We start from the raw sequence: 17,292 nt of genomic DNA on the forward strand, positions 1-17,292 counted from the left end.
GTCAGTGGCCACAGAGTCTTAGAACGGTGTCAGTTGCTCATGAGACTACACCCTTGTAGCATAAATAACAGTCACTTCCCCAGAGAGCTAGAAAGAGAGATTGCACATTGAGCCAACTTTACAATGGGTATTTATGAAGTGAGAAGTAAACATGAAGGTCCAGGCCTCAGCTTGGCCCTTCAGTTGGGGAGATTAACTTCCTATGGAGACGTCCCCAGAGTCAGCCTCTTGGCTGGCCATTGATAATTTACTTCAGTAAATTGATGCATTACTTCAGTGAGTTGTTTGAATTGAAGGCATGTGTCTTTAACTTTCTTTGCTTTAGAAAACCATTTGGGCATTGCAGGAACAAGTTGAATGTCATGTGTGTTCCTAAAGAAAATGGGAAATTGCCTGTTACTCAAGCCTCTGTGTTTTTTTTACTTTTCCTTTTGCAGGAAGAGCTACAAGTCACTTAATGACCAAATAAGGTCCCCATTCTCAGGATTCATCTGATATGCTTCTGCTGGAGCCATGGATGAATACAACCGCTTTGTGGATTGGGACAAAATGGATGTCACTGCCCAGAGTCAGGATGCGAAGGACCTCACCTGCTCAGAGTTCCAGGAGCTCAAGCAGCTGGCCAGGCAGGGCTACTGGGCCAAGAACCACTCTCTGAGAGCCAAAGTGTACCACAAACTGATCAGCAACATCCCGTGCCGCACAGTGACCCCAGATGCAAACGTGTACCGGGACATAGTTGTGAAGATTGTTGGAAAACGTAACAGTAGCTCCCTTCCCCTGCCAGAGTTTGTGGATAACAGCCTGGTCCCCACGTACTGCTTGAATGCTGAAGGCATCGGGGCAGTCCGGAAGATTATCTTGTGCATTGCAAACCAGTTCCCAGACATATCATTTTGCCCAGCCCTGCCTTCTGTGGTAGCTTTGCTCCTCCACTACAGCCAGGATGAGGCAGAGTGCTTTGAGCAGGTCTGTCGCATCCTGGCTTGCAATGACCCCTCGAAGAGACTCATCGATCAGACATTCTTGGCTTTCGAGTCCTCCTGCATGACTTTTGGTGACCTGGTTAACAAGTACTGCCAGGCAGCACATAAGCTGATGGTGGCAGTGTCTGAGGATGTGCTGGAGGTGTACTCTGACTGGCAGCGGTGGCTCTTCGGGGAGCTGCCTCTGGTCTACATTGCTCGGGTCTTTGATGTGTTTCTGGTGGAGGGCTACAAAGTTCTCTACCGTGTTGCACTGGCTCTTCTGAAATTCTTTCACAAAGTCCGAGCTGGGCAGCCAATGGAATCCGACAGCATCCAGCAGGACATCCGAGCTTTCGTGAGAGACATTGCCAAGTCAGTGTCTCCAGAGAGGCTTCTGGAAAAAGCCTTTGCTATCCGCCTTTTCTCACGGAAGGAGATCCAGCTTCTGCAGATGGCCAATGAGAAGGCTTTGCAGCAGAAGGGCATCACGGTCAAACAGAAAAGGTAGGGAGGGCTTTGCTGCAGGGAGCTGGAGTGCTCTTGTGTGTTTACAGCACGAAGAGCAGTCAGCCAGCCCTGGGTGGCTGCTGGGGAAGAAGAGCTCTACCAGTGTGTGCTGGTTGGTATCTCTGCTGATTTTCTTCTCTGCAGGAAAAGTCAGCAGCTCCAGAATTAAGCATTGCTGGACTTGGAGCAAGAAGTGTAACTGAATGTTATGATACAACAGAAAAGCAGTTTCTCATTGCTTACTGAGTGCTGAATTTATAATTACTCTTTACAGGTACCTGTAAGCTAAAAGTATTGTATGTCAAAAGTGTCTTTCACAAGCTACTGAAACTGAAAGGCATTGTAGCAAAGCTGGAAGAAGTACTGATAAATTATTTGGAAGAAAAGCACACAAACAAATGTGGAAAGTAATTCTTAGATATGAGATTAGTTGTATAAAATGTCACTTTGGTGCTTCCCAGTGCTGTGAATTCAGCAGTTTCTTCAGTGTAAGTAGGGAAACACTTAAACAACCGGGAACCTTTTGCTTAACTGGGGAGTTATTTCAACAGAGCTAGGAAGTTGTAAGTTTTATTTACAGGTTACATTTAAAATTAGTGTGACCACAAGCCTACTGAAAGCCAACAGTATGGTAATCATAGGTAGGAGTTGACCTATTTTGTGATAGTTTCATGTACTATTAGAAATAATGATTTTGAAAGAGCCGTGGAAGAGGAGAGTGGTGATCCTGATCCAAAGATGATTGCAGCAACACAAATTCTTTTTAGAAATTAGGGGAGGAAAAACCAACTGTGAAACCAGTAAATGAAATCCTGCTCCAGTGTGATAGTAAAAACTACAGTAATAAAAAACTTAGCTGAAAGACCTCTCCATGCTTATAGAACCACAAGCCTGAGGCCTCCTGTCACCGTTTGACTCAGTTTGACAACAATGCTCTCAATCCCCTCCCCCTCCCACCCAGGTGGGGAAGGAGAGAGAGAAAAAGAGAGAGACTTGGCTGGTTTGAAAACTAAACTACACAGCTTTAATTAAACACTAATGATACAGGAAAATATCTACAGTTATATACAAATGTGTTCAGATATGTGCAAAAGCCTCTCGCCTCCCCCCAGCCCAGCAACTCCCACAGCATCTTCTGAGCTGGAACAGTCCTGGAAAATCCCGGAGCAGCTGGAGAAAACAGAGAGTGATGAGGGTCAGGAGAACTGGAGCCTGGGGGTCCCCGGGGAGGGATGGAGGGAGTCCTCCCCAGATGCCAGCCATGGGTGGAGGAGAAGGGAAGAAGAAATAGGAAGGAAGTTGTCTTGTGTGCTCTCTGTCCTTCCTCTGAGCTCACGTAGCTCCGTGGAATGGAATCTCTCTGGCCAGTTTTGCTGTCTGTCTAACTCAGCCTCCTGCGGGGGGTCAGAGATCTCCCTGTAGCATCTGAGCAGGCAGAGTGAAGGTGCCAGCTTGAAGCCCCAGCAGTTACAAAAACATCCTGTTCTCATCAGTCTTAGTTAGAACACACTGTGACTAGTTAAAAGAAAGCTTGCTGAAGAAAAAAAAATTAAAAATCAGTAAAAGGAAAATTGACTTAATCCTGGCTTAAACCAGGACATTCATGTAAAGTTTCTTCTAGACTTTTCCAACATTTTATTTTTGGACTCACAGTTTGGTTTACAATTCACTTATGCTTTATTTTGCTCTTATCCTAGAAGAGACTTCTCTGTCAGGAATAGGTTGTCCAGGGAAGTTGCGGCTGCCCCATCCCTGGAAGTGTTTAAGGGCAGGTTGGATGAGCAGCCTGGTCTGGTGGGAGGTGTCCCTGCCCATGGCAAGGGGTTGGATGTACATGATCTTTAAGGTCACTTCCAACCCAAACCATCCCATGATTCTATTATTCAAATATTTCAAGGCCTTTAGCCACTGGAATGTCACATGGGGTAGAGTTCAGACCATTGTACCTGGGACTAACAACCAGAAGTATCAATGCTTTCAATGTGTTGAAGTTCAGGAGAGCTGTAATATCCTTTCTGAGTAAATTATTCTGCAACAGAATGAAAACTTTAAATAAATTTTTAAAATAAATTTAAAAAAACAAAACTAAATAAAAAACCCCACCCAACCACAAAAATCCCAGCCACTTCTGCTGTGTTAAAAGCCATAAAGGTGTTCCTGCTCAGAAGAACAGTGATGGAAATTTCTATCCAAATAACACCAGCAGTTACTGCCTCACCAGGCAGGGTTGCTAGTGAAAAACTATTATCCTCTCTTGACTGCTTTTGTAAACATACTGAAACTTCTCTATCCCTGGCACAGTGCTGCTGTGAACTTGGCTCAGTTTGGATCCCAGCGTGGGCAGATGTGGTGCTGGAGAAATTAGTTTCTCTCCAGTCCTCAGTAGGCTGTGAGTGAGTTCTCCTGTTCGGATGTGTTTGGCCTGTGCAAGGAGATGATGAATTATTTTCCAGTCAGCTAACTGCAAGCAGGTAGCAAAAACAGAAATGTAAGTAGGAGTAGGAAAGAAGTATTTTAACCTGTCTTTTTGTTTTTCTCGTGGTTGGTGATTCTAATCAAACTTCACTTGGTTTCTCTCCAGGCTCCTTTCATTCCCTTTGTCATGGATGTAGGAAATCACTGATTGTTTCTATCTTTTTTTGTCTTTCTCTTTATACATTCTCCTTCTGTCACTTCCATCTCCACTGCACCCCTCCTGTTTGCAGTGTTGCATCTCCCAAAAGGTAGGTTAAAATACTTGAATCTTTGCACATTGCTTGTTTCTTCTGTCATTGGCTGGTTATTTATCCCCGGGCTGTCAGTGTTGGGGCAGGAGCAGCAGGGCAGCAATTCCAGCATCCAATTGCTGTGTAACATCTCCTGAATAAACTTCTGCAAAGTTACCTCAAAGCACCTGCAAGGCTGTGGGATAAGGGTTCACAGGCCCAGCTACTTTGCACTTCCATACAACAGTATGTTTTTTCCAGAATGGAAAAGCATAATTTAATTTAAATAATAATTTAAATAATTTAAAGCATAATAAGCCTTTCTACACTGGTAGAAAAGGTGTTGTTTTTTTAAAACCCCTCCAGTAACATTATCAGAACTGCTGGGTGTTGTCCCACATCCAAACCTGTCTCTGCCATTGCAAGAGATGTGAGACATGCTGAACTTTTTTACTTCTTTGCAAGCATTCCACAGGTAATTGGAAAGATGTTGGACTGAACTCAACTTGGCACGCTCCTAAAAGTGACTTGTCTATATTTTTGCTAGATTAGATTTATTTTTAGGTAGTTGGGGTTTTTTGTAGAGGCAAGAAGACAGACTGTGTTCCTGTGTCAAGGAGGTCAGAGTCACTCAGCCATATAGCATTAATGGTTAATGAAGTCATTCATCAAGTCTTGGCTTGAAAAGCAAATCTTAAAGAACAAAACACAGTGGATTGTGATACCTGATCAGCAGAGAACTTGGAAAGGAGAAGGGCTGCCCTGTGAGTATAGAGTACCACAGAAGTAGAGGTTTGGATTAATGCCTTTGAGAACCTTCTGGCCTTGTTGCAGGTGCCCTGAGTTAACTTTAGTGAGTGATGCACACTAACATTTGTACTAATTTATAAAATAAAAATTGGAATTCCCTTATGTTTTCATGTCTGAAAGAACACCTTATGGGCCTCAGCAAAGCATGTTTCATGTCATATACTGTGTTGAGGATTTTACCTCTAATAAATCCTCAGGCTGCCAATTCCAGCCCAGCAGATCTTCAACACCCATGTATTATTTTATTCTAATTACAATGTTCTGAAAGCAGCAGAAAGCCTTGATTTGTGCTAGGAAGTACATAGCTTGGGTTTGAGGGGACTCAGGCAGATGCAGTGTGTCTGGTGACACTGATCTCAAGACAGGATTAGGGCTCAAGTTTATGCAGCACACACAGCTTGTGTCACTTCTGCCACACTGTTGTTTCTCAACAGAAATTATAATGAATTTTAAAGATAATGAAGGTCCTGGAAGATATGACCCAAAACAAGGTAAAACAGGAATATATAACTCAGTGAGTCATGCCTGGGAGTGTGGGATTTGTTTTGGAACACACATCCACTGTGGCAGCTGTTACCATGTCTTCACCATTGGCTTTATCTTCAGGAACTCTGAGGTCTCTGCAGCACATTCTATTAATGATACAGCTGTAGAAACAACATCTGTATAAAAATAGCAAATAAGCTGCTTAATTAAACAGTTAAATTGTGCTACTTTTCTAAAACTAATTTCCTTTGGGATAATAGCAATTGAAAATGTCTTTGAAGATGAACAAATGAACAAGTCTTAGATGGTCTCACTCAGAGAGTAGTGGTCAATGGCTCCATGTCCAAATAGAGACAGGTGGTGTTCCTCAAGGGTTAGTACTGGGGCCAGTGCTGTTTAGCATCTTTGTCAGCAATATGGACAGTGGGACTGATGCCCCCTCAGCAAGTTTGCTGATGACACCAAGCGGTGTGGTGAGGTCCACATGCTGGAGGAAAGGGAGGCCATCCAGAGGGACCTGGACAGGTTAGAGGTGTGGGCCCATGCCAACCTCATGGGGTTCAACAAGGCCAAGTGCAAGGTTCTGCACCTTGGTTGGGGCAATCCCAAGGACAAATACAGGCTGGGTGGAGAATGGATTGAGAACAGCCTGAGGAGAAGGACTTGGGGTTTTGGGTGATGAGAAGCTCAACATGAGCTGGCACCGTGCACTGGAGCCCAGGAACCACCTGTGTCCTGGGCTGCATCAAGCACAGTGTGACCAGCAGGGCCAGGGAAGGGATTCTCCCCCTCTACTCTGCTCTGGTGGGACCCCACCTGGAGTACTGGGTCCAGTTCAGGAGTCCATGACACAGGAAGGACATGGAGCTCTTGGAGTGTGTCCAGAGGAGTTCACAGAGGGCTGGAGCAGCTCTTCTCTAGAGACGGGCTGAGAGAGTTGGGTTTGTTCAGCCTGGAGAAGAGAAGGCTCTGGGCAGACCTTGTAGTGGCCTTCCAGTGTCTGAAGGGGCTACAGGAAGGCTGAGGAGGAAATTTTTGCAAGGGTTTGTAGTGAAAGGATAAGGGGAAATAGATTAAAACTGGAAGAGGACAGAATTGAGTTAGATATTAGGAGGAAATTCTTTGCTGTGAGGGTGGTGAGACACTGGAACAGGTTGCCCAGGGAAGCTGTGGCTGCCCCATCCCTGGCAGTGTTGAAGGGCAGGTTGGATGGGGCTTGGAGCAACCTGGGCTGGTGGGAGGTGTCCCTGCCCATGCAGGGGGTTGGGAATAGATGATCTTGAAGGTCCTTTCCAACCCAAAACCAGTCTGGGATTCCGTTATTCCGATATCAGCAATCAGTAGAAAGTTGTCATGCTGAGCCCAATAAGACAACATGAAGAATAGAGGAAAACACTAATGCAAGGGAAAATCTTAATGAGTTTGTTCTGTTCTAGTGATAGATTTGAATGCAGTGCCAGTCCAAATTTGGTTTTCTCTTAAAGCTGTTTTTTTACCAGATAACCCTGAAAGTCCTCTGGTGTGCTGAAAGCTAAACTTCATGTTCATCAAACAATATTAACCAAAATGTTTGGTTTGTTGAAGTTTTTTTTTAGCTAACTTGTGAGCTATTATTTTTCAGTCATCCTCTACTTGGATGAGCAGCTAACCCACTGAAGATGATTTTCATTGTCATCAGAGAAATACTGTAAAAAATGAGAGGATGAGTACAGGTTAGATATTTCTAACTCTAGTTGTAATTTTCTGAAAGTCCCCCTCAAAAACCTGTGAAGACACCCAGTGTTGTGGGTGCAGGCTGTGTGTTGCCAGTGGTCTCAACACAGGATCAGGTGTCACTCTTCTGCAGCTGTGGTTTATAACTGGGAAACAGCAGATTATTTTATTTCCAAATCTTTGGTCAAGCTGCCATCTAGGTTTTACTAACTGGTTTGTGACATTAAATATAAAATTCTTTGCCATTATATTTAAGGGGCAGGAGCAGCATGCCTGGAGTAGTTTTAAATGGCAATGGTAAATGCTTTCTAGTAAATCGGAAAGATCTCTTTGCAAAGGTGATATTGGCAATGGTTTTAAACTGAGTGAGGGGAGATTTAGGTTAGATATTAGGAAGAAATTCTTCCCTCTAAGGGTGGTGAGGAACTGGAATGGGTTGCCCAGGGAGGTTGTTGATGCCCCATCCCTGGAGGTTTTTAAGGCCAGGTTGGACAAGGTTTTGTGCAACCTGGCCTAGTGGGAGGGTTCCCTGCTCATGGCAGGGTTGGATCTTGAAGGTCCCTTCCAACCTTAATGATTCTATGATTCTATTATTTTACCTACATGGAAACCTTGTAGGAAGACAGTGACAGTGATGCACTACATCAGTACTGCTGAAGAGAGGCTCAAGGAGGTCTCGGTAGGAACGTCCTTAAATCAGCAGTTCCTGGGAGTCAGGAGAAGGAACAGACAGAAAAGAAAAGTTACAGTGAGGTTCAGAGCCCGAGTAGTTCAGTGTAGTTGCTCCAAAAGGTCACGTCCCAGAGGCAGCTACAGTAAATTTCAGAAAGCATTTCCCAGTGTCTCCAGCCTGGCACCACTAACAAGCAGTGTGAGTGCTGCTCATTTCTTGGTAATAAAGCACATTGAGTGTGTGTTGTGGGGAGCAAGGTGAGCTGTTCAGATACAGGCTGAGGGGCAGTTCTGAGCTCTGCTTTATGTTCCATGAAACAGAGAGGGAAGAAATGTGCTATTGTCAAAAAAAAAAAAAAAAAAAAAAGCCAACCCAAACAGCAGCAGTTTGCAAGTAGTTGAAACTGGCCTTGCATGCAACAAACTCCTGAAGCTTCACTGAACTAACAGCTGCCCAGGAGGGTAGTGTCTTCTGCCAGCCTGTGCCATCCCACACCTACCTGCCTGTCCCTTTGGATTCTCAAAGTCTTTAGCATCAGCCAAGGCTGCAATAACACTTGTTTAATCCCCAGGCTCTGAGTTTATGTGCTTATTTAATCTGAGACATTAAGGCTGGCTAGGATGATGATGACAGTGATTATTATTATTACCTTTGAGTGTTTCAAAGCCATGAATCAGTTTGTATAATTGTATCAGACCCTTTGGAGGTGTGAGGGCTTGCTTTCCAGTGGGTGTCATGTTTTCAGGCTCTGTTAATAACCATGGAGATGGGAACTTCTTTGATTCCTAATGAAAGTAAGTCATTGGTAATTACATGCTGTAAATATTTGCCTTGGATTAAAATTACTTAGCCTGGTAATGCTGAGTCCTCTAAGATTTAGAGGGTGTTAGCAGTTCTCTAATTCCCTAATACAGGCAGGACCTCCGAGGGGGAAAAAATACTACCTTTTCCTTCTATCTTCTGGCTGTTTCTTTAGATGTTCTGCTCTCTGTGCTTAAATACTAGTGCCAGTGAGACTGTCTCAACCAGCAAATATAATTTGATTTGTTTGCAAATATAATTTGAGCCATCTTAGCTGGCTCACAGCTATGGCTTTTGTATGTAAAGGTGCAGGCCACAGCTGCCACACAGAGAAATGGCTCCAGGTATTTCAGGCAGGGCAGATCACCACCTCTCCAGGTTTATATTAAACTGCAGGAGTTTATTATCTTCACTGTCAGGGACTTCTGACACAACAGGCTGCAGCTTTGATCAATAGTCTATGTAGTAGGCGTTTGTAGTGTTCAGCTGTCTTTGTATATTACTGTCCAGTAATGCAAAACTGGTTTTGTTGCTACATTATTGTTTCTTAGTGTCTCATCTTGTATTTCACAGGCAGAACGTGCACTTAGCAGTTCATGCTGAGAACTTCAAGTCTGAAATAGTCAGTGTGAAAGAGATGCGGGATATCTGGTCATGGATCCCAGAGCGATTTGCACTTTGCCAGCCCCTCCTGCTTTTCACCACCTTGGAACATGGCTGCAGCCTGAGCAGGTAAGGAGAACCTTCCCCACTCTAGGGCAAAAAAGAGCAACTGGTGAACTGTTCACTGGATTGACAAAAAAGGGAAAGCCTCATCAGAGCTTGATCTGAAGGATATTATTAGGGAAGGAATGTAAATGTGACAAATTCCTATTGGCTTCATCATTTGATCAGGATACTTCAAGTGTCAGAACATAGCAAACCACTTTAAATTGTCCAGGACCAGTTTGAAAAGTAAAACTTGCATCAGTTCACAGAATATGCTGCTCTGAGGCTGGTTCATTCCTCCCTGGCTTTGAATGTTTTAACTCGGTGGTGGCTCTGCAAGCTCCTTTGGCAGGTAACCACATTCCAACTGATCCAGAGAATGAGGGAACTGCAAACTGGGGATTCCTTTGTCTATGGTTGTTGTTTTTAAAATGGGATAAGCTACATAGGAGTTCTTATTGCACTTGGCACAGAAAACTTTAATCCTATAGCTCCTAATAATGACTTTGACATCTGCAATTGAGGTAGTGAAGTGGGAAGAGCTGTGCTGACCCAGCCCTGTGTGTCTGTGAGGAAAAGCAAAAGCAGACAGAAGGAATGCAGCAATGGTTTTCTATGAAACCCAGAAGTTCTTCAGACACAACCATCAGTCCTCAAGACACAACTTCCTTTAGGTTGCCTTAGTTCCAAATGCTGTTAAATGCCACTGCTGTGCTAGTTAGTCATCTAGTTATTCTGCAGAGTCATAAACACGGAACTGAGTAGAGAGCAACTACTTGTTTGTACTCACTGTTACTTACAGTGTAGAAAGCACTTGCAGGAGTGTGCTCAGTCTTCAGATGTTTTTTTTTGCCATCAGTGGAAGGAGGAGGTGCCTGGTATCAAGGAGGAAAAGAACTGCAGTTGGTGGTAGCTGAGTGCTCATTTTTGTGTACTCTGCACTTCAGGTTCTATTCTCACAATGAGGGACACGAACCAACTCTGCTCCTCATCAAGACCACAGCAAAAGAGGTGAGTAAGGTGACAGGCAACTGATTAAATTAGGTTTTAGGCAGTTCTGTGACACTGTGTTGCAAACCACAACTGTCTGTAGTAACACGAAGAAGCAAGGGACCAGAAACTGCTTGGGGGGTTGGTTTGGGTTTTTTAAATGCTTTAAATGCTTCCGTTTGTTGATTAAGGGACTCCATCTGGGGAAGAACAACCCCATGCACCAGTGCCAGTTAGGGGATGACCTGCTGGAAAGCAGCTCTGGAGAAAAAGACCTGGGGGTCATGGTGGACAACAGGCTGACTGAATGTGCCCTCTCAGCCAAGAAGGCCAGTGCCATCCTGGGGTGCATTAAGAGGAGTGTGGCCAGCAGGTCAGGGGAGGTTCTCCTCCACCTCTAGTCTGCCCTGGTGAGGCCTCACCTGGAGCACTCTGTGCAGTTCTGGGCTCCCCAGTTCATGAAGGACAAGGAACTACTGAAGAGAGTCCAGCACTGGCCACAAAGATGATGAAGGGACTGGAGAATCTGCCCTGTGAGGAAAGGCTGTGAGAGCTGGGGCTGTTAAGCTTAAAGGAGGCTGAGCGGGGATCTCATTAATATTTATAAATATCTAAAGGTGGGTGTCAGGAGGATGGGGCCTCTTCTCAGTGGTGTCCAGTGGCAGAACAAGGGGCAATGGGCACAAACTGGTAAACAGGAAGTTTAACTTAAAGATAAGAAAATACTTCTTTACCCTCAGGGTAACAGAGCCCTGGAACAAGCTGCCCAGAAGCGTTGTGGAATCTTCTTCTCTGGAGACATTCCAAACCCACCTGGATGTGTTCCTGTGGGATCTGCTCTAGGTGATCCTGCTCTAGAAGGGGTTTGGACTAGGTGATCTCCAGAGGTCCCTTTCAACCTCCACCATTCTGTGATTCTGTGACTTTGAATTCTTGGGTAAATCTTGTAAACTAGGTCTTGGTCAGCTATTCCTTCTCTTTTAAGTGATGTGGGTTAACTCACTGAGCTCCAGGGCAGACTCTTAATTGCCAAATTAGAGGGAGAGGCTGTGGAATTGTGTTAAGAACCTCATGGTTTGTAGAAGATACTTTCATTTTCACCAGGATATGAGGAGAGAAAGTAGCAGAATTTAAACAGGATCAATAATATTTGACTACATAAGGTGGAAACAAAAAAAGATACAACAAGAAAGCTGTGAGAACCTGAGGAGGAGTAGATAGAGGTGCCTTATCTAGTGAGTGTTGGTTCTCTGCTCCACTCTGTGTGACAATATTGGATAACATAATGTGAAAACAGAAACATTAGCTACATCTCATGCTTGTTTAAAAAAGATAATGCATAGAACAAGAAGGCTTCCCACGACCCTGAAGGAAGGCATGTAGGTGTTTCCTGTAACCAGCCCTACTTGTTCATGCCACTGGGCATGACTTCTAAATATTCTTTGTGTAATCTTAAGCTTTTATGGCAGCCTGTGGGCTTATGTTTCTGCTTATGTTCCTGCAGGCTGACTGGCCCTGAAACAAGCCCATTTCTTCTTTTCTTTGCATCTACTTGATGCTGATGCTTCAGGCTGTTCCATAGCTGTTTCCTCTGCTCGAGGGCAGGGGGCCTCTGCAGAGGAATCTGGACAGGCTTGGCCAAGGCCAATGGCAGGAGTTCCAACAAAGCCAAATGTTGGGTCCTGCACTTGGGCCACAGCAACCCCAGCAGCTCTCCAGGCTTGGGGAGGAGCGGCTGGAGCTGCCCAGCAGAGAGGGACCTGGGGGTGCTGGTTGGCAGCAGCTGCACATGAGCCAGCAGTGTGCCCAGGTGGCCAAGAAGGCCACCAGCATCCTGGCCTGCATTGGGAACAGTGTGACCAGCAGGACCAGGGGGCTGATCCTGCTCCTCTACTCAGCCTTGGGGAGGCTGCACCGCGACCACTGGGGCCAGGTATGGGCAGCACAGGATAGAGGGGAGACCTCATTGCTCTTTACAAGTGCCTGAGAGGAGGCACTTGAGGTGGGTGTTGGGCTCTTCTCCCTGGTGACCAAATACAGGACAAGAGGAAACGGGGTCAAGTTGCACCAGGGGAGGTTCAGATTTGATATTAGAAAAGAATTCTTTCCAGAAAGAGTGGTGAGGTCTTGGAACAGGCTGCCCAGGGAGGTGGTGGAGGCACTGTCCCTGGATATGTTAAAAAAAAGGGGTGGACGTGGTGCTGAGGGAGATGATTTAGTGGTTGGGGGTTGTAGGGTGGATGGTTGGACTTGATGGTCTTGAAGGTCTTTTCCAACCTTAATAATTCTATGACTGTATAGTTCTGTGTAAGGTTTCTGGCCATCCCAGGCCTGTGTTGATGTGCCAGTTGCTTACAGAGTGCCCGTGGTATCTAAAGGGAAGAGGGGAAATAATTATTTATTATTATTATGCTTCTTGTCCAAATCATGTCAAAAGTCTAATATTGTTAGTGATGCTGGTTTTTATATTTCTTTCCCCTCAAGCAAGCAAACAAACAAAAAGCCTTCACCATAGTCCTAACAAAAAAAAAAAAAGGTAGGAGAAAAGTATGAGGGGTTTTTTGTTTTGTGTTTGTTGTTTTGCAAAGGATTAAGTTCACCCTTTAGTCATTTGTCTATAGTTACACTTTAGAAAGAAGAAAATTCACCTCCTAATTGTCTGGCTCTCATGTACTTTGTGCACATCAGATCACGTGGAGTTCTGAGTCATCATTTTGTTTATACACACAATTTATATTAATCTATATTAAAAATCTATGTTAAAAAACCCTGCACTTCAGTAACTTTGTCCTAGGAGCTCTGCTTGTAATGCTAGTGGTGGCTGAACAGCATATGTACCTTAGAACAATTCTGTTTAACCATAATTTCTGGGAAAAAGTGCAGGGTTGCCTTCATCCCATGCCCAGAGCTTCATTGTTTGGTTTGTGTCCACTTGGCAGTGATGCTGGTTGCTGGTGGTGAGAAATTCTTCTAGGGCAAAAAAAAGGACTCCAAAGAAAAGCTCAGCCCTCTCAGGCTGTTTTTCTTCATGGGAAACTAGTGAACCTCATGCTGCTTGAATAGGCTGCTTTAAATATCTGAGCTGGTCCAGCATTGGCTTGGCTAAGCTGAATTTAACCTACAGTTTGAAACAGAGAAAGCCACCAAGGCTTGAGAAGATGTTAAAGCAGAACTGCTCATGCTGTACCTTGTTGCAGCACTGTGGCTTTGGGTGCCCAAACAAGGAAGAGGAAGTCACGCTGTGCAAATTTGTAGTGACTTGTGTGTTGGTGCCTGGGGTTATGTTGGAACCTTTCTCCTTTATGGTCTCCGAGATGTGAAACAATTTATGAAACTTTTAGGAAGTAAGGGTGCCCACCAGCAGATGACAGCAGGGCAGAGCCTCATGACGTCCTGTTTCTGCCAGGTCTGTGGAGCTTTTCTGTCAACTGACTGGAGCGAGCGCCGGCGGGGAGGGAACAAGCTGAGTTTCTTTGGAACTGGGGAGTGCTTCGTATTTAGAGTAAGTACAATTGTGTTGCTGCTACCCAGAAGCCAGGCAGGACAGCTGTTCTGGTGTGAGTCCTACTTCCCCTCCACTTGAACAGGCTGGATTATCTGCCCTTCAGGGTTATAAAGCTGTTAAAATTTTAATTAAATTTAAAAGTTTTACTTTTCACCTTTTTGTAAACCCCTATTTTGCCTCTTGCACAGTCTGTTTTCTTAAAAAATATAATAACCTAACTGAGAAAACACTTCATCATTCCTTCAATCATCTAAAAAGCAAAGGTAGAAAGAAAGAAAATAATATCTGGCCTAAAAGGCAGTTTGATCCAATCTTTACCACATTTTGTGGATGGAGTCTGAGGGGCTTGGACGTTCTTTGCTGTGCAGTGTGTGTGCACAAACTAATGCTTTGCTCTTCTCTGCCCCTCTGCAGCTGCAGCCAGAAGTGGAACGCTATGAGTGGGTGATCATAAAACACCCAGAACTGGCCACAACTGGTTCAGAGCCAGAAAATCATTCCTCACCAGCTTCCAGCACCCTCTCCTCTAGCACTGTTCTGTCAGACCCCTCAGATCGCCTTTCCCCCTTCTTAGCAGCTCGGCACTTCAACTTGCCTTCCAAAACAGCCTCCATGTTCATGGCTGGCAGCAGTGAATGCATCATTATAGGTAAGACAGGATGAGAAATGGAGCATATATCCTACCAGCCTTTCCTACCCACCTTAGAGAGTCACCTAGAGTTAAAATAGATGTATTTCAGTGTCACTACAGCTTGAGATGAAAGTGGCCAAAACCTGGTATTATTACCTAATAGATTTTTTTAATGGGAAAACTTGGATGTCAAGCATTTTAGAGTAAGAGTATTTAAGAGTAAGCTGTAAGCACAGCCATCCCTCCACACAACTCACAGTGAGAAACACTTCTTGAAGAGTAACTTGCTTTGCACTGAGGCTTTTGAAACATGAGGTAAACAAACATTTTAATTCTCCTGGAACTTGATTTAATCTGTGGGGCTTCTAACTTTTGTAAAAAGTAGGGTTGTCACCTAGGTGGGATTTACAAGGAACAGGTATAAAATAATCTTTTTAATCATCCTTTTCCCAAAAAGCTTGACTTCACCCTTGTTGGGAGAGCAAATAGCCAGATTTCCTCTGTAACACCAAGTGTCTACTGAATTTTATTTCACTTTGCTGTATTCTCTTACTAGAAGCAGATGATCAAACTGCTTTGAACTCTGACAAGCTTTATAATGATTTAGAAGACCAAACTTGTCTTCTGAATTATCGTATCTTGTTTTGATCATCATATCTTGTTCTGGTCTTGTTCTTCTCCCAGCTTTGATTTTTGACTGATTATTTGTTTTTTCTTTACTGGAGGGAACATAGAGAATTCATAGCTTCCAAGATCCTCCAGCACCGAAAAAACAAATCTTAAATGCAGGTATTTGAGTCAGGCTTCTAGTTCTTACTGATTTGCATTACTTTTTTTTTTTTTTTAATGTAAAACAATTTACCCAGTTCCCATAGTGTCATCCAAAAGCCATGCTTGTGCTCATACTCTTACTGCTGAAGGCACCAAGCAATCATCACTTAGGGCTTCCTACACACACACATATATGCCCTGTGGAAAAGAACCTGGGTGTACTAGTGGAGCCACCAATGTGCAGTTGCAGCCCAGAAGGCAAACTCCATCCTGGGCTGTATGGAAAGAAGTGGGGCCAGCAGATCGAGAGAGGCGATTCTGCCCCTCTGCTCTGCCCTAGTCAGACCTCACCTAGATACTGTGTCCAGGTCTGGTGGTCCCAGCAGAAGAAAGATGTGGAGCTGTTGGAACTTGTCCAGAGAAGGGTCACAAAAATGATCCTCTGGGGAGGGTCTTTTTACAGGGGCTTGCAGAGAGGGGACAAGGGGTAATGGTTTTAAGCTGAAGGAAGAGAGATTTAGGTTAGAGATCAGGCATAAATTCTTCAATGTAAGGATGGTGAGACACTGGAGCAGGATGCCCAGAGATGTTGTGGGGGCTTCTCCCCTGGAGGTGTCCAAGGGCAGGTTGGATGGGGCTCTGAGCAGCCTGTTCTAGTGGGAGGTGTCCCTGCCCATGCAGGGGGTTGGAACTCGATGATCTTTAAGGTCCCTTCCAACTCAAAAAATTCTGTGATTCTGTGATATAGCAGTTTCCCATGCTAAGAAGTGACACCCTTACACTTGTCTCTGTCTCTTCACAGGAGGTGGTGATGGGCAGGCTCTTTACCTCGATGCAGATCTGAACCATGGAAGAACCAGCCACTGCAATACTTTCAATAATCAGCCATTATGCTCTGAAAGCTTCCAGATCTCTGTCTTGGAGGTGTGGGGCTTCAGGGACACCATGAATGGTTGATGTGACTATCATTAATCAACTAGTTTTTCCAATGTCCTAGGATTCCCAAGGCAAATTCTAATGCAGAAGAATGTCATTTCTGCTGGGCCCAGTGTTTTTAGTAATCACTAAGTGGTGCACTTGAATGCAGGGTTTAGTTGTTTACTCTTATTTTATTTAAGAGAGTTCAAGGTGAAATAATATATTGGATCAACTCCTTAGCCCTTTTCCTCTGGCAATCTGGATTCAGGTCCTGTTATTAGGTAAAAATAAATGGTTCCAAGCCATCCTGACTGGACACCAGTCCATATGGCAGGGCAGCTTTGCAGTTTGGTGCAGTCCCTCAAGGGCTCAGAGCTGGCTGAGGTGCTCTGCAGAGCTGTGTGCATCTGCCCTGAACTAGTGATATCAAATGTCTGCTCACAGGGAATGTTAGGACCTCACACTTGAGGCAGAACAGCAGTTGATAAAACATGTCCCTGCCACAAGCAGATGTTGTTTGAACCATTTTATAAGTGATGACAGCCCCTCCATTCGTGCAAGAACCTGATTGCTACTTAACCTTCTCCTTCTACCTGAACCCTGACACATTCCAGTTGCATCTCTTTAAGGAGTCTGCCTCTGAGGAAGGCATCCAGGCTGGACAATTATATCTCAAAGGCTTCATTTTGTTTACATTCGTGTTCCATATCAGTATCGTGACTTCAAACTGGCTCGTGCTTCAGGCAGCTGAAGGCCAGAGCGTAGATGCAGTGCTCAGAAACTTCCCTTTCTTCATCTTTCCTGGAAGCTGAAATGGAGCTTTAAACCTGAGAGAAACTGTGCTGATATCCCTACACCTGGGGAATTGGGTGTTGTGATAACAGAGGCTTAGTGCTCTCCCCATTAGGAAGTGAAGGGAGGTGGGAGGGAAATCTTCTCTGTAATATTATTCTGGGAGTGGATGAGTTTCCCAGGAGAAGTCTGGGTGACCCTATTTCTCCATGTCATCAGATGACTATTCCAGGGCATACAACAGGATACTCTCAAAGCCTCAGTAGGTAATTTGCTAGTAAAAACTTTTACCACAAAAAATAAAATAAAGGGAA

The 17,292-nt window shown here is 44.5% G+C and overlaps 1 protein-coding gene across 2 annotated transcripts; it reads left to right on the forward strand.

Annotated features, from left to right (window-relative positions):
• Nucleotides 1-513: 513 nt before the first annotated feature.
• On the forward strand, nt 514-16,336 carry TBC1D24 (TBC1 domain family, member 24). Of its 2 annotated transcripts, XM_010005042.1 has the most exons (7): nt 514-1,472; nt 4,181-4,198; nt 9,237-9,395; nt 10,319-10,382; nt 13,768-13,863; nt 14,281-14,515; nt 16,071-16,336. In XM_010005042.1, the coding sequence occupies exons 1-7, from the start codon at nt 514-516 to the stop codon at nt 16,223-16,225; spliced, it is 1,686 nt and encodes a 561-aa protein (XP_010003344.1). In that variant the 3' UTR covers nt 16,226-16,336. The 2 variants fall into 2 exon arrangements, with proteins under 2 accessions (XP_010003344.1, XP_010003345.1); XM_010005043.1 differs by lacking the exon at nt 4,181-4,198.
• The last annotated feature ends 956 nt before the right edge of the window (nt 16,337-17,292 follow it).

This window comes from Chaetura pelagica, unplaced genomic scaffold, assembly GCF_000747805.2.
Source record: "Chaetura pelagica isolate M959 unplaced genomic scaffold, ChaPel_1.0 scaffold309, whole genome shotgun sequence".
NCBI classification, from domain to species: domain Eukaryota; kingdom Metazoa; phylum Chordata; class Aves; order Apodiformes; family Apodidae; genus Chaetura; species Chaetura pelagica.